The sequence below is a fragment of the Aptenodytes forsteri genome, unplaced genomic scaffold, assembly GCF_000699145.1.
Source record: "Aptenodytes forsteri isolate BGI_AS27 unplaced genomic scaffold, ASM69914v1 Scaffold164, whole genome shotgun sequence".
NCBI classification, from domain to species: Eukaryota; Metazoa; Chordata; class Aves; order Sphenisciformes; family Spheniscidae; genus Aptenodytes; species Aptenodytes forsteri.
In genome coordinates, this window is record NW_008795527.1 from 25,349 (window position 1) to 42,330 (window position 16,982).

A 16,982-nucleotide genomic window follows, 5' to 3' on the forward strand; every position below is an offset into this window, starting at 1 on the left:
AGTTGTTTTTTTTCCCAGGATGAGAACACATCTGAAACAACACGCTCAGACAGTATGGTATTATTTACTTACAGCTGAGCTTAGGAGATCGGGTAGCAGCCTCAGAAATTATCCCAATTATTTGAAATTGCAGTATAGTGTAAGAATTCTGTCAGGAGAGAGGAGTGCAAGAGACAGAGCAGTGGGAAAAATTAAGATTTTTTTTTTTAATAAAGCAAAATGAACCAAGGCAAGTATTCAAAAACAAGTTACTAAAAACCATTTTATAAACTAGCTTTAAAATCTCTTAATAGCATTAGCTTACCTTCTGTTGTGTCTGAAGAAATATATATGAACTAATAATGTTCTCATGAGATTTCATTACTGAAAAGGCTCATTAGAAAAGGCATTAAAATACTAATTACCTCATAAACTATTTAGTTGTGTACCCACTGGGATAGTACTTACGAGTGCTCAAGCTCTTCATAGATCCAGCTAATCAATTAATGCTCATTACAACCAGAAAGAGTATGCAGACTGCAGCATGCAGGAGAAATAAATAAGTCAGAGGTTAGCAAAGAAAGTGACTTGGCTGTAATCGAGCCTTCCTTTGTAACACAACTGTTGTCTGCTACGATTTAATTTTAATCAGCCTTTTTGGTACTTCTGGTAACGTGACTCTTCTCGTCTCAAGAATCTCAGCTATTGTTATTGCTCCTTGAAATACATAATTTATTATGGGAGATACATCAAATGCCATGTGGAGATTCAAGTGGACAGGTACAGTGTTCACTGATACCATGCTAACATTACCTACTGGGTGTGTAAATGAAGAGGAGAAGGGCTTGGGGGTGTCTCTTGCGTGGTTTTCTCCTTCAAAGAAGAAAAGCAGCCACAGAGACACAGATGCATTGCCAGCTTTCCTGCACGTGCTCCCCAGAAAGCAAAGCCCAACACCAGTGCCTACCCTCCACCAAGGCTTGGGAAGGGGCAGAAGACATCTACCGGTGAAAATAGGGCCCTCATGGTGTTTTACAAACACTGTGGGGGAAGGGGTCTTGCTTTACGCCCCGCAGAGAGGGCACATACGCTCCTTCACTTCAGGAGCACCAGGATTGCGGACCCTCTCTCCTCACTGGACATGGCTGCTCAGTATTCACATCTCCTGGAGCCTGGATGGAGCCTGCTGGGCTCCTCTCCATGCCTTTTGCCGAGGCTCCTGCAGGGAGATTGCTGGCATACATGCTGTCACCATTAGCCTTGCGTGGATATTGGTCCATCACTCGTGATGCTAACATCCCACTGAGAAACAAAGGACGGAGATCGACCTGCAGGCAGCCCACGACTTCAGGCAAATGCCATTTCCCAACCATGTGCACATCATGATTTCTCCTGTCCTGTAACAGCAAGGAGGCTGGCAGCATGTTTCTGAAAGAAAGACACTTTGGGAAATGTAGTTCTCAGCACGATCTACAGCATCTCTGCTTAAAGACATCCAGGACTTAATCCTGGTTGCTTATCATCTCCGTCACACATGCAACTCGAGAGCTTCAATTCTGCTTGAGACCTTAAAAATCTCTGCAGAAAAATCTTACATGCTCCAGAGAAATGCATGTTCATGGTCTCTGTTGTTTTCACTGTGGAGGGGACAAACCGAAGATGGGAACTAGTAAAGTGAGGAACTCTAGAGCTACTTCATCCAGCTGGTCATTGCCCAGGTTGTGGTGGTCAGGAGCCCTAGGGCTAGCCTAGCTCCTTCTCTAGGAGGAAAGCACATGCTGGATGGGTACTACAAGTCACAGCTATGTTATTTAGATTTTTGTGGGCAGTATTAAACTAGCTTCATATATACCAGTTTTACTAAGACTAGTATAAACACATCTTGAATTTTAAGTGTAGAAGAAAGGGAAGTTTTACTTTCTAAAATCTTTAAAATGGGATCAAGCTACTTTGTTTTCTGAAATAAAGGGTATCCTTGGACAATCCCAGTAACCACAGATTTCACCAAGGGCAATTCATTCCTATTTTAATTCTCAGCAGTGATGCATTTATATACCAGTTTTCACATAAACTCTAGATTACCTCTGGGAACTCTTTATTCAACTAATTCAAACATTGTTTGGATCAAGTTTCCAATCAAGCTAGTCCACCACTAACGTCAGTTAGAAGACTGACAACTCTCTGGAAATTAATGTAGCAGAACAAATTTCCCATTCTTCATGCAAATGGTAGTCATCCTAAATGTTAGTAAGTGATTTTTGGATAATACAGATGGATTTTCAGTTATTTATTGTTCTTCAACGTTCTAAAGTATTTCAGGAAAAGTGGTTTCTTAACAAAAGATAAGGCATTGCACAAATAAATAGATGGACAAAGTTAGCCAAATAGGCATAGATAAGATTATGCTTGCACAGTAAAAGTGCATGGAATGAAGAAGAAAAAAAACCCCACCAAAACCACAGAAAAGAAAAAAAATTAAACACATGCACATGTGCACCAACACGCACACCTGCAGACATTTGACCAACAAAGCTGGAGCTCTTCAGATTGTTAGCTGTTACTATCGCCTACCACTGCCTCTTGTTTAAATGAAGTACTCAGTCCAGATTTCGTACGCATCCAGATATTAATGTTTTGGCAGGATTTTTTAATTTAAGAGGATTCCCAGAAGATTAAGTTAGAGAAATATCTGTTACAAAAACCCAAATACATAGTTTTCTGTGACACACACACACACTGCACACCAACACCAGCCTTCAGAGCAGCTGTACATGTCCATCAGACGGAAAGCAGATCAGGACTTCACCCACCCTTACCCTGGGTATCTCCTGCCTGCTACGTTGGCAGCCAAAACAAAGTTCACGCTTAACCTCATGCTAAAGAGCTTCTGTTAACAGTTGGGGAACACAGTCCATCCTCTTTACATATATTTCTCCTGAACCACAAGCAGCACATAAAGCAGACTCTAGTCAAATCCAGTAATGATGCTAGGTATTTTGGGAAGAAAAAAAAAAAAGCAAAAAGTTGGCACAGTAAGGCAAATGTCATACTTTGGTGTATAGTGGTGTTCTGTCAGAAGCCAGACATATTAAAAATATTTACATAATTTAAAATAATTTGTACGGGTCTAGTAAAGTCTATTTTGGGCTTTGGGCTTTAATAAAAGTTTAAACATTTGCTAGATCCCATTGGACTTCATGTGTAACCTTGGCATTTGAGGGCAGTATTGAGGATATGCCATTACTAAACTTTTCATATTAGTATGAGTGTGAACTGAAATACCATAATAAAAATATAACAATATTTCTTGCGACTGGAAAACAGCCCTGGACTTTGTATGTATTTCCAGATGGGAAACTAAAAATGTACTCTTATGTTTGCACATGTATACTGAGAGTTGGCTTTTAGTCTAATTTAAACATTCCAGAATAGTGTGGCCTAAATATAACAACATGAATCATCCATCAGTTTCAAAGAAATATCTAGCAGTTTTTCATTATGAATCATTAGGGACAGGTACCAATACTGTCACTGACTGATATAAGAGAGTCAAAAACTGCCTGTGATTGCTTGGTATGATGAATCAATTATAAAAAAACTCCTGATATTATTTTGGGAATTAGAGAAAATAATTTATCTTTAAATATTATGTAATGAACACCTCTAGGAAGCAGAGTTGAAAAATTAAGTCAGAAAAAGTTCATATAAGATGCTGGAAGAGTTGGCAAAACACCAGTGTGCAAAAAGAAGAGGCAAATATGTACTGTATTCTAAATAAAAGAATAACATTAAAACCCAAAGCCAAAACCAACAAAATGCTTACCTGGCAGTATCAAACTGTGGAAGGGCCAGAGCTTGCCTAAAGGAAAATTCTGAGATTCAGAAGTATAAACTAGGTCCTCAGTTGATGCAAAAACCACACAGTTCCTTTGAAGTCAATGAATTTATACAGGTTTACAGCAGCTGAGGATCAGGGTTAAATTTTAAAAGTAATCTTTGACTATACCAAATATGTTGCCTCTGTTTTTTTAAAGCTAGAGGAGTGTGAAATTCTATTTTAAGCTGCTTATGGGGCTTGTTTCCTTTCTGAACACTTATTTTGGAAAATTAGAGGAGAGGAGAGGAGAGGAGAGGAGAGGAGAGGAGAGGAGGAGTGAATGGATGGGAAGAGTGGAAGGGGAGGGGGGGAAGGAGAGGAGAGAGGAGGAGAGGAGAGGAGAGGAGAAAAGTTGAGCTGCAGCGAAAAGGTGGCTATTTTGTTTTGTTTTATTTCCAGTAGACCGAGCCTTGCTGCTGTTTTTCTATTTTACAAAAGCTTGCTTTTTTTTTTAACAACATAATTTTAAGACCAAGCTTTCATGAATGAAAATGTAATATAACGAAGGTTAACAATCCTAAATTAAAGTACTTCCACACTGATACTGTTACTAAATGAAGAATCTGATACTACCTTGAAATAAGATTTTTAGAACATTTTTCAATATGGTAATGAGTTGGTTTCAGTGTGACTTTAATACATAAAATAGGAGAAAAAATAGCACATCCATGACTAGAAGAGGGAGGTTTTGCATAAATTAAATTCTATTCCTAAAAGACTGACAGTCCTTTAGTCAAATCTTTAAAGTTCATCTTTAGCTGGTCAAAGTCCATGTTCCCCCCGCCTCCGCAATACTAATGGGAAATGATTCCAGTTATATCAAGTATTTTGCTGTCTTCTGTGTAACATAAGTCACTTGAAATGGGGTAAACTATCTAAAGCAGCGTAACTTGGAGGTGCCCACATTGCCAGAGAAATTGCAGTCAGTCCTCAAGCACATGATAAAACAAGCTGTGAGTAAAGACTGCTCAGGTCCCCTGGGGGGAGTCCGGCAGGGTGGGCTACGCAGTAATTGTAGTATAAGGAGGATACAGAGCGCAGAGGACACGACCAACTACACTACATGCCATGCAGCCTGACTACAGAGCACATTTGGGAAGATTATTCATAGCATTTCATACACTAAAACCTCAGATAAACATTACTGGCCAGCAATTTGCTAGTAAAAACCACAAGCAGAGCAAAGTTTGCTGCATAAGTGTTTCCAGGGTGGGAGACCCAGCCTGTCCCAGTTTTTAAATTACCTCCTTGATAACTCTCTGAACATAAATAAGAGAAGTTGCACTAATGAACATCTGGAAGACAGTATATAACCCTCCCACCGCTGAAAAGTGTCACCAGCCATATCTGACAGAAGAAACAACAAATGCTGTGAGCATTTCCTCAGGCTGAACACAGCTTTTAGCAGTATTTCAAATATGCCTGTGATCTTAGAAAGAGCTCTACGGGGGTATTCGTTAGTCCTGGTTTAGATATGGTTGACATTATGTGAAAGTAAGTGCTCTCCTGAGATTTCAGTGAAAGCCACGATGCCAGAGAAGCTGATCTCACAAGGCTTCCATCATCTCGGATGACAGAAGTCTCAGAAGATCAGTTAATTTTTGTCATTCTGAGCCAAAATCTCATCAGTAAAGTTCAGGAAATTTCAGAGGCATTAAATCCAAACACAAACTGTCACCTTCATTTGGAGTTGAATCCTAAATTTGAGTCTGCACCCGCTGTAAGCTTGAGGAGTTCAGAGTCTCCCCATTCTTTCACTAGTCCTGAAAAAATACTATATTTCGACAATTATATTGATATTACCAATATTAATAATTAATATAAACTTGAAAAAAATACATATACATAAATTGTACTCAGACAGAAGTTGTGTTTTCTGGAAGTGGCAGCCAGAAATTCCTCTGTGCTTGTTTCAGTTCTTCCACTGACAAATTGTGTGGCCTCTAGTGAGTCACTTCACTTTTCTTAGTTCAACAGTCTAAAATTATTTATCTCACAGGAATGCTATCATAATTAATAAACTGCTTCATTAGCTGCTGTATAGTTTTTAGAAAATGCTTTTTAAGCCTGTCCATAAAGAAGAGATTTATTGCCGTGAGATTTTTGCTTCCAGCTCTTGTGTCCTCGGTGGTTAAAATATGGAGCTGGTAAAGTGTTTAACACCATCCCCTCCGCCCCAAAGCCCATCGCTTGTCATGAGATGCACTCGTACCTCCCAAGCAAACGCCGGGCTTAACGCGCAGCGGCCTGAAGTGCAAAACAACTTTCATTATTCATCTTGGAAATCTTGGAAAGTGAAAGCTGTACAAATTCCAAGCAAAAGACTGAAATATATCTATGCAAAGCAGAACTTCCCTGTAACGCAACCCTGTTTTTATTTTTATAATTTCCTTTTTCCCTGGCTTCACTACCATAAGGACTTGCTTTTACTTGCACGAACTCCCGCTGACACACAACTTTACACAAACAAAACCTTTTCTGGAAGGGATGGTTCAGCACCAAACAAGTCGCCCTCACGTACACAGATGCATCTGACTTAAGTTTCAAAACCTTACAACACACAAAAGCCAGCAGTTCATGTGTTGGGCTAGATGATAGCTACAGCAAGCAAATATTAGGATTGTATTTCAATTATTGCTATGGTTACAAAATCAGGGTGGACACTGGAGGGAAAAGGAGAAAGCGAAACAAATCTACAAAGACTGTAAATCCTCTGAGGAAAGAGAGGGTGGTGGAGAAACAGAAGGAAAGAGAAAGGGTGAGGGCTGGTGGGTGGGGGAGAAAGCGAGGTCATTTTAACACCCAGCTGAATAAAGGCAAACAAAATAATAAGAATCCAAGTTCTTCTAGGGAAATACTGCTGATAAGATCACCGCAGGATAAAGTGACACAAAGAAAGAAAAATGCAAGGAATTGTTACAACTTGTGTCTGCAACAAGCAACGCAATTTGTATGCACTCGGGAGAAGCGAGATCAAATATTCAACACGTATTTGCAGCAGCTATGAGTAACTGAACTGCCTCGCTTCTCTATTGCACTTATTGAGCCACTGACAGCTTAAGAAGAATTAGTTCCTACCCAGTCTAGTTCATAATCCAGCATTTAGGCATGACGGGTACAAGGTCCTGTTTCAGTAAACAAAACAAAATATGATTAGCTTCACCCATCACGTTAATACCTTAATCCACAGCAAGGCATACTGTCTGCAGGCAAAGCTACTGCCCGGGGAGGATTTTAAAGCGTAGATCAGGAGCACACTGAAAGGTTGGCTTTGGGGACTTTAAAACACAAGTGCAAATGTAACAGGAGATACAATTTCAGAACAGTGAGGTTTTGTCAACAGTTGCAGAAGCACCATGTTTTTTAACTATTTAACAGTCCCTTCCTTGAAAACATTTCGCAGTTACCGATACAGGAAATTTTGGCACAACTCTTTTTTTTTTAAATTGGAAGGCTTCACTTGGCACATTTTTTTTTCTTATGCTGCTTTCATTGCTTTATTGTGAAGGACAAGATGAGAAATTGCTGTTGAAAGCTCTGCAGAGATGCGACATTTGTCTTTCTGCTCAGTAGTCCAGCATCTGTGTGAAGAAAAGCCTTCTGGCCCTGAAGCAATGTGTGTTGCTCTACTAAAGCGACTCCTTTCCCAGCCAGCTTGATAGGAAAACACAGACTTCAAACCATTTATTAGATTTAACAAAGTATCTTCAGTCACGAAGTGTTAAGTAGCTAAACCTAGAGTTTCAGTGGCTCTGATCCTGCCCGGACTGCCTGCGCCAGCCTCCTGCCTGAAATCAGTATGGACACCTCGCAGACCTGGGCCCAGAGCTGATACCCAGTGGGATGTCCTTCCCAAGGCCACCAGCTGTCCCAGGATGCCACTGCTGTTAGGGCAGTGCTCTTGTTTCCACCCCCAATGGCTGCTGCGACGGCTGAGCTGAGTACCAAGCCGGGGCCAGGGGCAAGAGCTTTATTCCAGCAGTTTCTCCCTTTGCACCAGTTGCACCACCACAGCTCACGGGCACGGAAACACACGTTATTTGTAAAACAAGAAGCAGCAGAAGACTCCATCCAAACGCAGATGCCAATCTGCATCCGAGGAAAGCTGGCCACCTTTGTGGCCGAGCCCTTCCCGCGTGGCTGAGGTGCTGTGTTTCTGGAGAAAGCGAGCAGTGCCTGTCCGACAGCCATACGAAATGCACCCAGGTCCCCGCGGCCAGTCCTGCCTTTCCACTGGGATGGAGAGCTGAGAGCCGCTTGGACTGGGATTTTCAAAGCCACCAGTAGGATCTGGACCCTTAACTCTCATTAAGTTGAATACAAATTAGTGCTGATGACAACTGGCGAACCACAATTTCTTTCACCTCTCTCCTCCTCTGCCAAAGCTGTCCAGCACTCTTAGGTAAATTATGAGGTTCAGTTAATACGGATATTTTACCATTATAATTAGGAACATGCTCATTACTGGTTTATTGTTTTTCTTTTCTGGTATGTTTTCACTCTTACATCTGATAGACGCTTTCAAATTAATTTTCTTATTATTACTGTTCAACCTAGTAATGCGTATAAGGCAAAAACAATAGCCCACAACCCTACATACTTCTGATACGGAAACCACTTCTTTTCTTTTTTTTAAAAGAACCATACAGATTCTGTCAGGAAGGCGGGCACAGCCAAGCCACACATATTTCATTTAAATTGTATAAAACTACGTATCCAGCGAGGGGTGGGGGGAGAGAGTAAAAGAAAAAAATTAACAGGTCAAATCGAAAACTGTTTTTTTAAGTTAGATTATTTTCATTGCCAGCCTGCTTTTTATACCTCCTTTCAGAGCTCATAAATCTCTACAGGTGAAGATCAATGCCTTGCAAAATTCAGATAGAGAGGCATCAGCTCCACTGAAAAGACCTGCCTTCATGTAGCCTTCCGGTGGTTCAGTGCACACTATTTATCTTTCACTCCGGTAATCCACACGGTATTGCACTTCCGAGTTATAAAACCTTGAATACTCTGAAACTGCAAACCAAACTGTATGGAAGCAGTATATTAAGGCAAAGGCACCGCCAACAATTCTGAGTTCATAATATTCTCAGCCTACTGAACCACATGTTAATATGCTACACGTGCTATTCTGCATATTTTTACCATGTACACTTACAGCTATATGTTTCCTCCACTTTCCAATGCAATATATTTTAATACAAAATCAATGTGTGTTTTTGGTGGGCAGCAGAAAGGTTTTATCCACTCAGCTCTGAATCTAAGACGAAAGCGGTATTGATTTAGATGTTCACTCATTCATTTACTAGGACAGTTTTAAAGCATTAGGTGATAACCTAATTGAGAGGCACACTGCGAGGGAAACCGAGATTGTTGTGATAAATTAAATCAGTTCTGGGATGTCATCTACAATACTTTAATATCTGAAGTAACATTCTCCTGAAAAAATTAAGCCAGGAAACAAGCATCTTGGGTGGCAGAATATGGCTTTCTATAAATGCCAGGTAATACAAACTGATTAAAATATGAATAGATAAATAAATTGCATAATATAGAAACATTAATGCAACACACATTCTATATGTGTCTGTGTATGTGCTCGTATATGCATGTATTTATCAGACTGGCTTCCATTTCCTACTGCAAACTGATTAGGGACCAATTGAGGGTGTGAATTTTTTGCCACCTATTTGCTTTCTCTAAAAAACCTCGCATCACACAGCATCCGTACTTGTATTATTTATTCATATTTATTTTACAGAAGCAAATTAAGTCACACGAGTCACCAAATAGTGTTATGACTGCTACATACCAAATCATGCTTGCATTGCTCAGGTACATACTTTCATGTGCATGAGGCCAGAAGGATTTGGTCTCACATCTGGGTCTCGCATCTAGAGCAGCCTGACCTGCATTCTCTCATGTAGGCACAAAGAAAATGCTGATCCACCTGCCACAGATTTGGATGGTTGATGAATCAGGCCCAAAGTCCCTCAAACTTCTCCAGATACTGCAGCCATTAGCTGCACGCAGCTTGGATGACTCTGCCTGGTGTTCAACACATACATTCTTCGCAGAGTGGGGGGCCAGCCAAAGAGAACATATGCAGTGCTGGATGCACCAGCAGTAATAGCATTAGCAGAATCCAGGGAAATCTGAAATTCCTTCCTAATGCAGGACACAATCCAGTAAGGTACTAAGCACCCTCATTTTCCACTTTTTAAAAAAAGTCGCCAGAGCATGCAAAATCTCATGCTTTGAGCACGAAGCGAAGTGAAATGGTTAATAATAAGAACAAACATGCCTGTAATACAGATGATTCAGATTTAAAATTCATGAACTTACATGTAAGAAATAATTTTGCTCTGAATATTTCCTACATTTTTTCCACTTTGTGTTCATGCAGAGTATTGTTAATAGATTCATATTTTTCAAAGCAGTGGCTAAACGAAGAGGCTTTTTACATTACATATACACTCAAACAGAAATGAAGTATAAAAATAGAAAATAGGATATTAAAAAAACTAAGCACCCTCATTTTCCACTTTTTAAAAAAAGTCGCCAGAGCATGCAAAATCTCATGCTTTGAGCACGAAGCGAAGTGAAATGGTTAATAATAAGAACAAACATGCCTGTAATACAGATGATTCAGATTTAAAATTCATGAACTTACATGTAAGAAATAATTTTGCTCTGAATATTTCCTACATTTTTTCCACTTTGTGTTCATGCAGAGTATTGTTAATAGATTCATATTTTTCAAAGCAGTGGCTAAACGAAGAGGCTTTTTACATTACATATACACTCAAACAGAAATGAAGTATAAAGCTAGAATATAGGATATTAAAAAAACCCCTGCATTTAAAAAGAAGGTCCTGGAGCTCTGAATTATGCCTCTTACTCTTAAGAGTTAATGCATGATTTTTTCCACCTCTGGAAGAGTGGCAGAAACCCCCTGAAAAGTAAAGGGGCTGCTTGTTCACTATACTGTGTTTTGGAACTGATAGCAATTTCTGTCTGAAAGAACCGTGCCTTCATACATTAGGTTTAGGGACAAAACCTGCTTATCCAGATTAAAAAGTAATTTGTATTAATGTACAGTTTCAGCTATTAAAGCACAGAATTCTCACCATATGCACCAATAATTTAATCTTGTTCTTGAGTAGCCTCACACTTCCAGTAAAAAAAGGCAGGGGGTGGCAGGGGGAGAGTAAACTACAGAACCTTTAGTCCCCAAAACAGATGCCAGTTTTAGATTTATTCAGCCAAGGAGTATTTAGCTTGGCTCAGCTACGCTTGAGTTGAAAAAACACTCGCCTATTCCAAAAAGTTTTTAACAAGCTCTGCTGCAGATGCTGTTGCCATTTGGCATGTCACCATCACTGTGTGGTACAGCAGAGAGAGAACTCTTGACCACAGGTTTTCCTTGGCTGGGGGAGTCAGCAGTTTTGGCTATCACTCTTCTTCTGGCCAACTGGCTGCATGTTTATGGAGTGTGGTTTTAGACGGGGTGTTAACAGAGGTTGGGTTAACAGCCTAACCCAGACCAACAGGGAGGTGAAGGCATGACCTATCCAACCTAAGAAAACAGAGATAGAATAAGCTCGTATATGTTGTTGCTCTTAACCAAGTCTCTTGCATGCACCATACCTACAGACAAGAAGATATTTTTCTTTGCCTCAGGATAGATGACAACAACTTTAAAAGCTGTACCAGTCATGCAAAGTAGAAGTATATAAAAACATGTGGTTGCTTAATCTTTGTCGGCTTGATTTCATTCTCTCACTTATGACAATTTTACTTTGGCGAAATGCCACTGAAAGAAGTTCAGTGAAGTTACTCCTGTTTTCCACTATGATGAGATATCTTGAGAGGATAAAAACCCTACAGAGTTAAACTGCAAAATTCTGTCCTCGTATTTCCACTAGCCAGCAAATGGCAGTTCTAAAACTGAAAAAGGCTAAGTGCTTTTACATTGATGAACTCGGTTCCAGAGATATTAGTGCCGAATACCTCCATGAGAGTGCATATAAAGCTGGGGAAAACTTACAAATGCCCACTTGTAGTTTAGTTTACCTACATTAATCCTATACCAGTACATATGCCTGAGAAGCCTTGACCTTGTAAGACATACAACAACTTTAAAAACCAGTATGACATTTGACTCGTGTAAGTAAATAATTTTTGTCCAAATTCTGACTCTTCTTTTTGATGGCAACACCTTTGTTGCACTCAAGCAAAAGAAGTATCACAGTTTTATATACATCGTTCAGTCTGCTTTTTTAACACTGCCATTACCCTGACACACCATGCGCCTATCCGGAAAAAACAAAGACCATGTACACTCCCTCCACATCAGACACATTTTACTTCACTTTTTATTAACTGACAATTTTCTTTAAGCCAAGTTGTGGACCACAGACACCATCAGAGAACCAGCCAGACCATTTGCTTAAATTGTACTAATCTGCACCAAAAATCCTATTTAACACAGTATGGATCAGATAGCCCACCCTTCACTTCAGTTCCCTCTCACCGAGAGTTCAGCTAGGACTAGGAACATCTTGAAAGCTCATAGACTAAACTGACACAAAGGCAATTTACGGCAGCATATTAAAAAAGAGTGTAACATATGACTAAAAATGAAGTAAGCAGTGTCTGGCTACATCCCCCAGTGTGGGTAACCAGTATGCAAGAGCAACACAAGAAAATAAAATAATTTTTTTTAAAGTTTTATCTTTTTACCATTTTGGCTTCTGAATGCATTGGGGGGACTTGAGGTGAAGCACACGGATTATTGAGGTTCGGCCCCTGCATCCCCATGATGTTGGAGTTCATTGACATTTGTCGCTCCATCTTTTAAAAGAAAAAGAAAAAAAAAGGTTTGAAAACGTCTGGAGACATTTGCAAGAATTTACGCTCGGTTTCTATTTAAATGGACTCAGCTTTATTCCTTCAAGTCATGACTAGAAAAATAACAATCTGTGTCATGCATTGCATGTGTGTATGCACGCAGGCGTGTGTTTCATCAGAATCGGCCCTGAAAACTCACAGCTAATTATAAAGAAAAGGGTTCTTTACTAAACAAATGTAGCAGCCACCCAGGTTTGTGCTTTTTTGTAATGATTTTCTCCCTTTCAGTATAACAACACTCGGAGTTAAGTGGTTTTAAAAGCATCACTGTATAAAGTTGTGGCTTCTGCTGTCAGTGCAGCCCAACTTAGCTTGTTAAAAACATAAATAAAAATCTACAGTCTCGAGTATATGGAAAACAAGTTGGCTCTTTTTCCTTCACTCGGACTGCTCAGCTGAGAAGAGTTTTCCATATGTCTTGTAAGGGAAGCTTTCATGTACTGCTGAGATAGCAAAAAACAAAGCCGAACTCCTCCTGGCTATTCAGAGCCCTTTCTGCAAGCTAATCTCACTAGGCTGAGAGGGAGGGATACAATTTTCAAACAAAACCTAACAGCAGTAAGGCCTGGATAAAATAATTTCCTGGAGTGTCTTCCCCGAAAAGAGGCAAGCCCTGTTACACCGCTAGTCATTGGTAGGGGTGGTAAGTAGGGTTATGGTGCTGCTTTCAACCAGGGCTGAGCATCCTGCCTTGCTTTGGGCCACTCCCCTGAATCTTTGGCTCATACAAGAAAGAAGCTTTTGGATCCTCCTGAGCTCTTCCCAAGCAGGGGAGCTATTTTTTACGCCCTGTGGTGAGGTATTGACTCCCACCCTCCATGATCCCAGCAAGAATGGGTGCTGGGCCTGGGGGAGAGGACAATATCCCACTGCCTGCTGGCAGGGAGAAGCTGCCTCTGCCAGGGCCCCTCACCTTCTCCGTGGGGCAGGAGCAGCTCCCACTGCCATCTCCTCTGCAGCCCTTTCAGGAGGGCTGTGGGGCAGGAGCTGCAGCCGGAGCAGCCAGCACTGATAGGGTCTGTCTGGCCTCCATGCTCATGTCTCCAGGGCTCTCAGACAGAGCACACCTGCTTGTCTGCAAGCAGAGCCGCCCAAAGGGCTCCCCGGCAGCAACCCGAAGCTCCTGAGTTTACACTGAAGCAGGATGTTTGCTCCATTTCAGGTTCCTTAGTAATCATGCCAGAAAAAAACTGCCCACAGTGACATGTCTTTTTTTCTTTTGTTGAACTTCCTGGTCGATATTCCAGGAAAACTTATTGACAAGTTACTAATTAATAACTTATTAATGACTGCTCAAATAGCAGCCAAACCTGAATCTTTGTAGCCCTGTGGAATGTCCCCCTTGCTCCAGCAAAGCCAGCACAAGCAGTGCTTTCCTCCTTCCCATGGTCTATTGCTCTCAGGTTGTCTTCCAAACTGAACATCGTGGAATGAAACAGAAACTTCTCCTTTCCCAATCCCCTCTTCCCCATGCCATCCTTACTCGTGTCCACCCCTAATCTGCCCAAATGTCTTATATTGAAAGGGTTGTTAAAATTATTTAAGAATTTGAAGCTACAATTGCAACGCACCCCTTTGTCTCCCAGAAGATGGGAAATATTCCCATCTCTGCAGAAATGAGTGGAAGATGAGCAGCGATCATGACCAAATTCTAATTAAGTGCAAGTTACCAGGCCGGAAAAGTAAGTCACATTTCTTTCTTGTTAGCTGATTATCTCCCACAAACAAGAAGATTACTTAGAGTTCACTGGCATAACTTATGTGCATGGCTTTTCCAGTTTTATCTGACTTCAGAAAAATCTTTTTGTTCCAGCACAGACATACTGATCTCACCTACATGACCAAGTGTGAGAACCAGAAATTGTAGTCTCATGTAAACCGTTTCTAATCACTCTCACACTAATTAACATGCCATTAACTGCACCAGAAATACTCTTGTGTAAGATGCAGCAGTGAAAAAGGTCCAGCTTCCTTAACTCACTACACTTTGATTTTTTAGAAAACCCAGCAGACTTTCACCTCTGCATAGGTTGAATCAAGCAAAAAACCAACCTTCCTCCCCCCCAAAAAACCCAAACCAAAAAACTTACAGGCATGAGTACAGCAGAAGATCCAGGCATGGTAGGGTTGGGCAGGGTGCCAGGCATAGAGGCAGGCATAGGCTGTCTTTGTCGGTTGTGTAGGTGCAGTAGTGAAGACAGAGAACCTGGGACAGGCCTAGGAGAAAAGGAAAGAAAGCTGTCATGGGCTATGGAGACCAAAACAAGCCTTAATGTGCCAGCCATTGCTAGGCACAGGCGACTCTAGACAAGCAGATGCAGATAAGCCAATCCAGCATTTGTCCTCTCCTGCATAAATCAGCAGAACGGAAAGTTTTCAAGAAACACGTGACTCACTTTCCCTCTACTGTTTATCGGTTAAACCACCAGTAAAGTTCATCTCATAGAACATGAATGTAAATGTAACAGCCGGTCTCAGACTATGCAACTCTGCACCTTACAGTGGCCAGCAAAAGACTTCTACAGACAAAGCAGGAAAATTTCCTGGCATGACACATCAGTGCATTGCTGTAAATTCAGCCCTGGCGAACAAAAATATCTGGGTGATAGTTTTGCAGACTATGACAGAAAATTAAACACTCAAATTAATTTTGAAACTTTATCACCTGTAAATAAACTACTCTAGTATTTCATCTTGCTCTTGATATTCTCTCCTGTGAAACTCTAACAAGCCTTTGTTCCGAAGCAAGGTTCCTGATTTTACCAGTTAGCATGTCACCAGGGCACAGAAAATGGAAAAAAAGAAAGAAAATTAGCAAAATTACATTCAGATTAAGTAGCTTGTAAAGGCAAAAAGTACGGACTATAAAAAAGCAGAGTAATTTATTTTGGCAAAAGGAGTTCAAAAGATTTAGAATGATTTTTCTAAGTACAGCACAGGGAAAAGAGTGCATGTGAGAAAGCAGGCCCACTCACAAAGAAGAAGAATCATAAAATTAATAGATTAAACAAAGCTGGGACTACTCTTTGAAAGCAGCCTTTAAGAATGTGGTTTTGGGAGTTAGTTAAATTAATCAGCTTTTTTTTTTTTTTTTTTTTAGTTTTGAAGAAGGTATGAGTTGCTTGAAGTTTGGGGTAAACATAACTTGTTACCTTTTCAAAAAGCATGAAAATAAGCAAGCTTTCACATACAGTGCCTCAACAAACATTGCTAGTACAAGTTAGTATGTTCAGTTCTCACAGAGCAGGATGCTCTGCAGTATAGTACACAGTTTACACTGTTGATTAGGCAGGAGAGATACCCCTAAAGGTATGAGAAGGACTGGAGAGAAGGGGGCATAGTCCAGGAGCTTGAAGAGCCTCTGCAGGGGTGGGGGTGGGGAGCATGGAAAGAGTCTAAAGATGTTTGGAGCCTCTGAACATCAGGGTTGATTTTCAGCCTTGGCAGAAGCATCCTTTGCTTCAGTGATGAATCCACAGCTAGCCACGAAAGCCTCAAAATCAGGCTGGACTGGTCAGGGAAGCAGAGTCATAACCTCAGAGCTGCGAGGGGAAGACAGTCACTTCTCCCACTTGGTCTGAACCATGTCACACCAAATGATGGGCCTTTACTTCTTGCCCCTCCAATTGTAAGTGATACTGGCAATCATGAATACATACACCCCTCCTCTAAGTTTAGCTGCCACTTCCATTTATCTAACAACAAGCAAAGAGGCCAAAGGCTGTGAGCAATGGGATTCACAGACATCCCGTATGGAGGACACCACATCCGGGCTCCCAAAGCGAGGTGCCTGTCTCATGGCAACACGAGCTTCTTCTGACCTACAAGTCTCATCCTCTTCTGCCCAGAGCTCAAATGACCTAATCCCCTCTTCCTTAAAACTCCCCAGTACTTCCCATCCTTGGACTTTCAGTCCTTCAACCCTCCTCTCCTCAGGCCCGTTCCCCCCAGAAACATTTCTGTCCCAACAAATGCCACCTCAAAGTCCTTGCCCTGCCCACTCCCTCATACCCAGACACCCCTGCTCCTCCCACCCCTCTGCCCTCAGCTGCCCTCTCTTTAGCAGCTGCACATGACTGAACCCATCCTTTTGTCTTGGTTCTCTGTGGAGAGAAAAAGCCTGTGTTTTGAAGGATGTTTTAAAAATCCTCCCAGACACATACAGTACTTATTCAGAAGGGGGGGGGGGGGGGGAACAAAAACAAATAAATAT

General features: G+C 41.1%; 1 protein-coding gene across 1 annotated transcript in view; it reads right to left on the bottom strand.

The window, feature by feature from the left end:
* Positions 1–12,601: 12,601 nt before the first annotated feature.
* Positions 12,602–16,982, bottom strand: part of LOC103901220 (cyclic AMP-responsive element-binding protein 5) — a gene marked incomplete at its 3' end in the record, with an annotated part of 150,269 nt that continues 145,888 nt past the window's right edge. The window contains exons 5-6 of the mRNA XM_009282065.1: positions 14,860–14,986; positions 12,602–12,712 (exon numbers count right to left, since the gene is read on the bottom strand). Of these exons, the coding sequence (XP_009280340.1) occupies positions 12,602–12,712; positions 14,860–14,986 (238 nt within the window). The remainder of the gene's footprint in view (positions 12,713–14,859; positions 14,987–16,982) is intronic.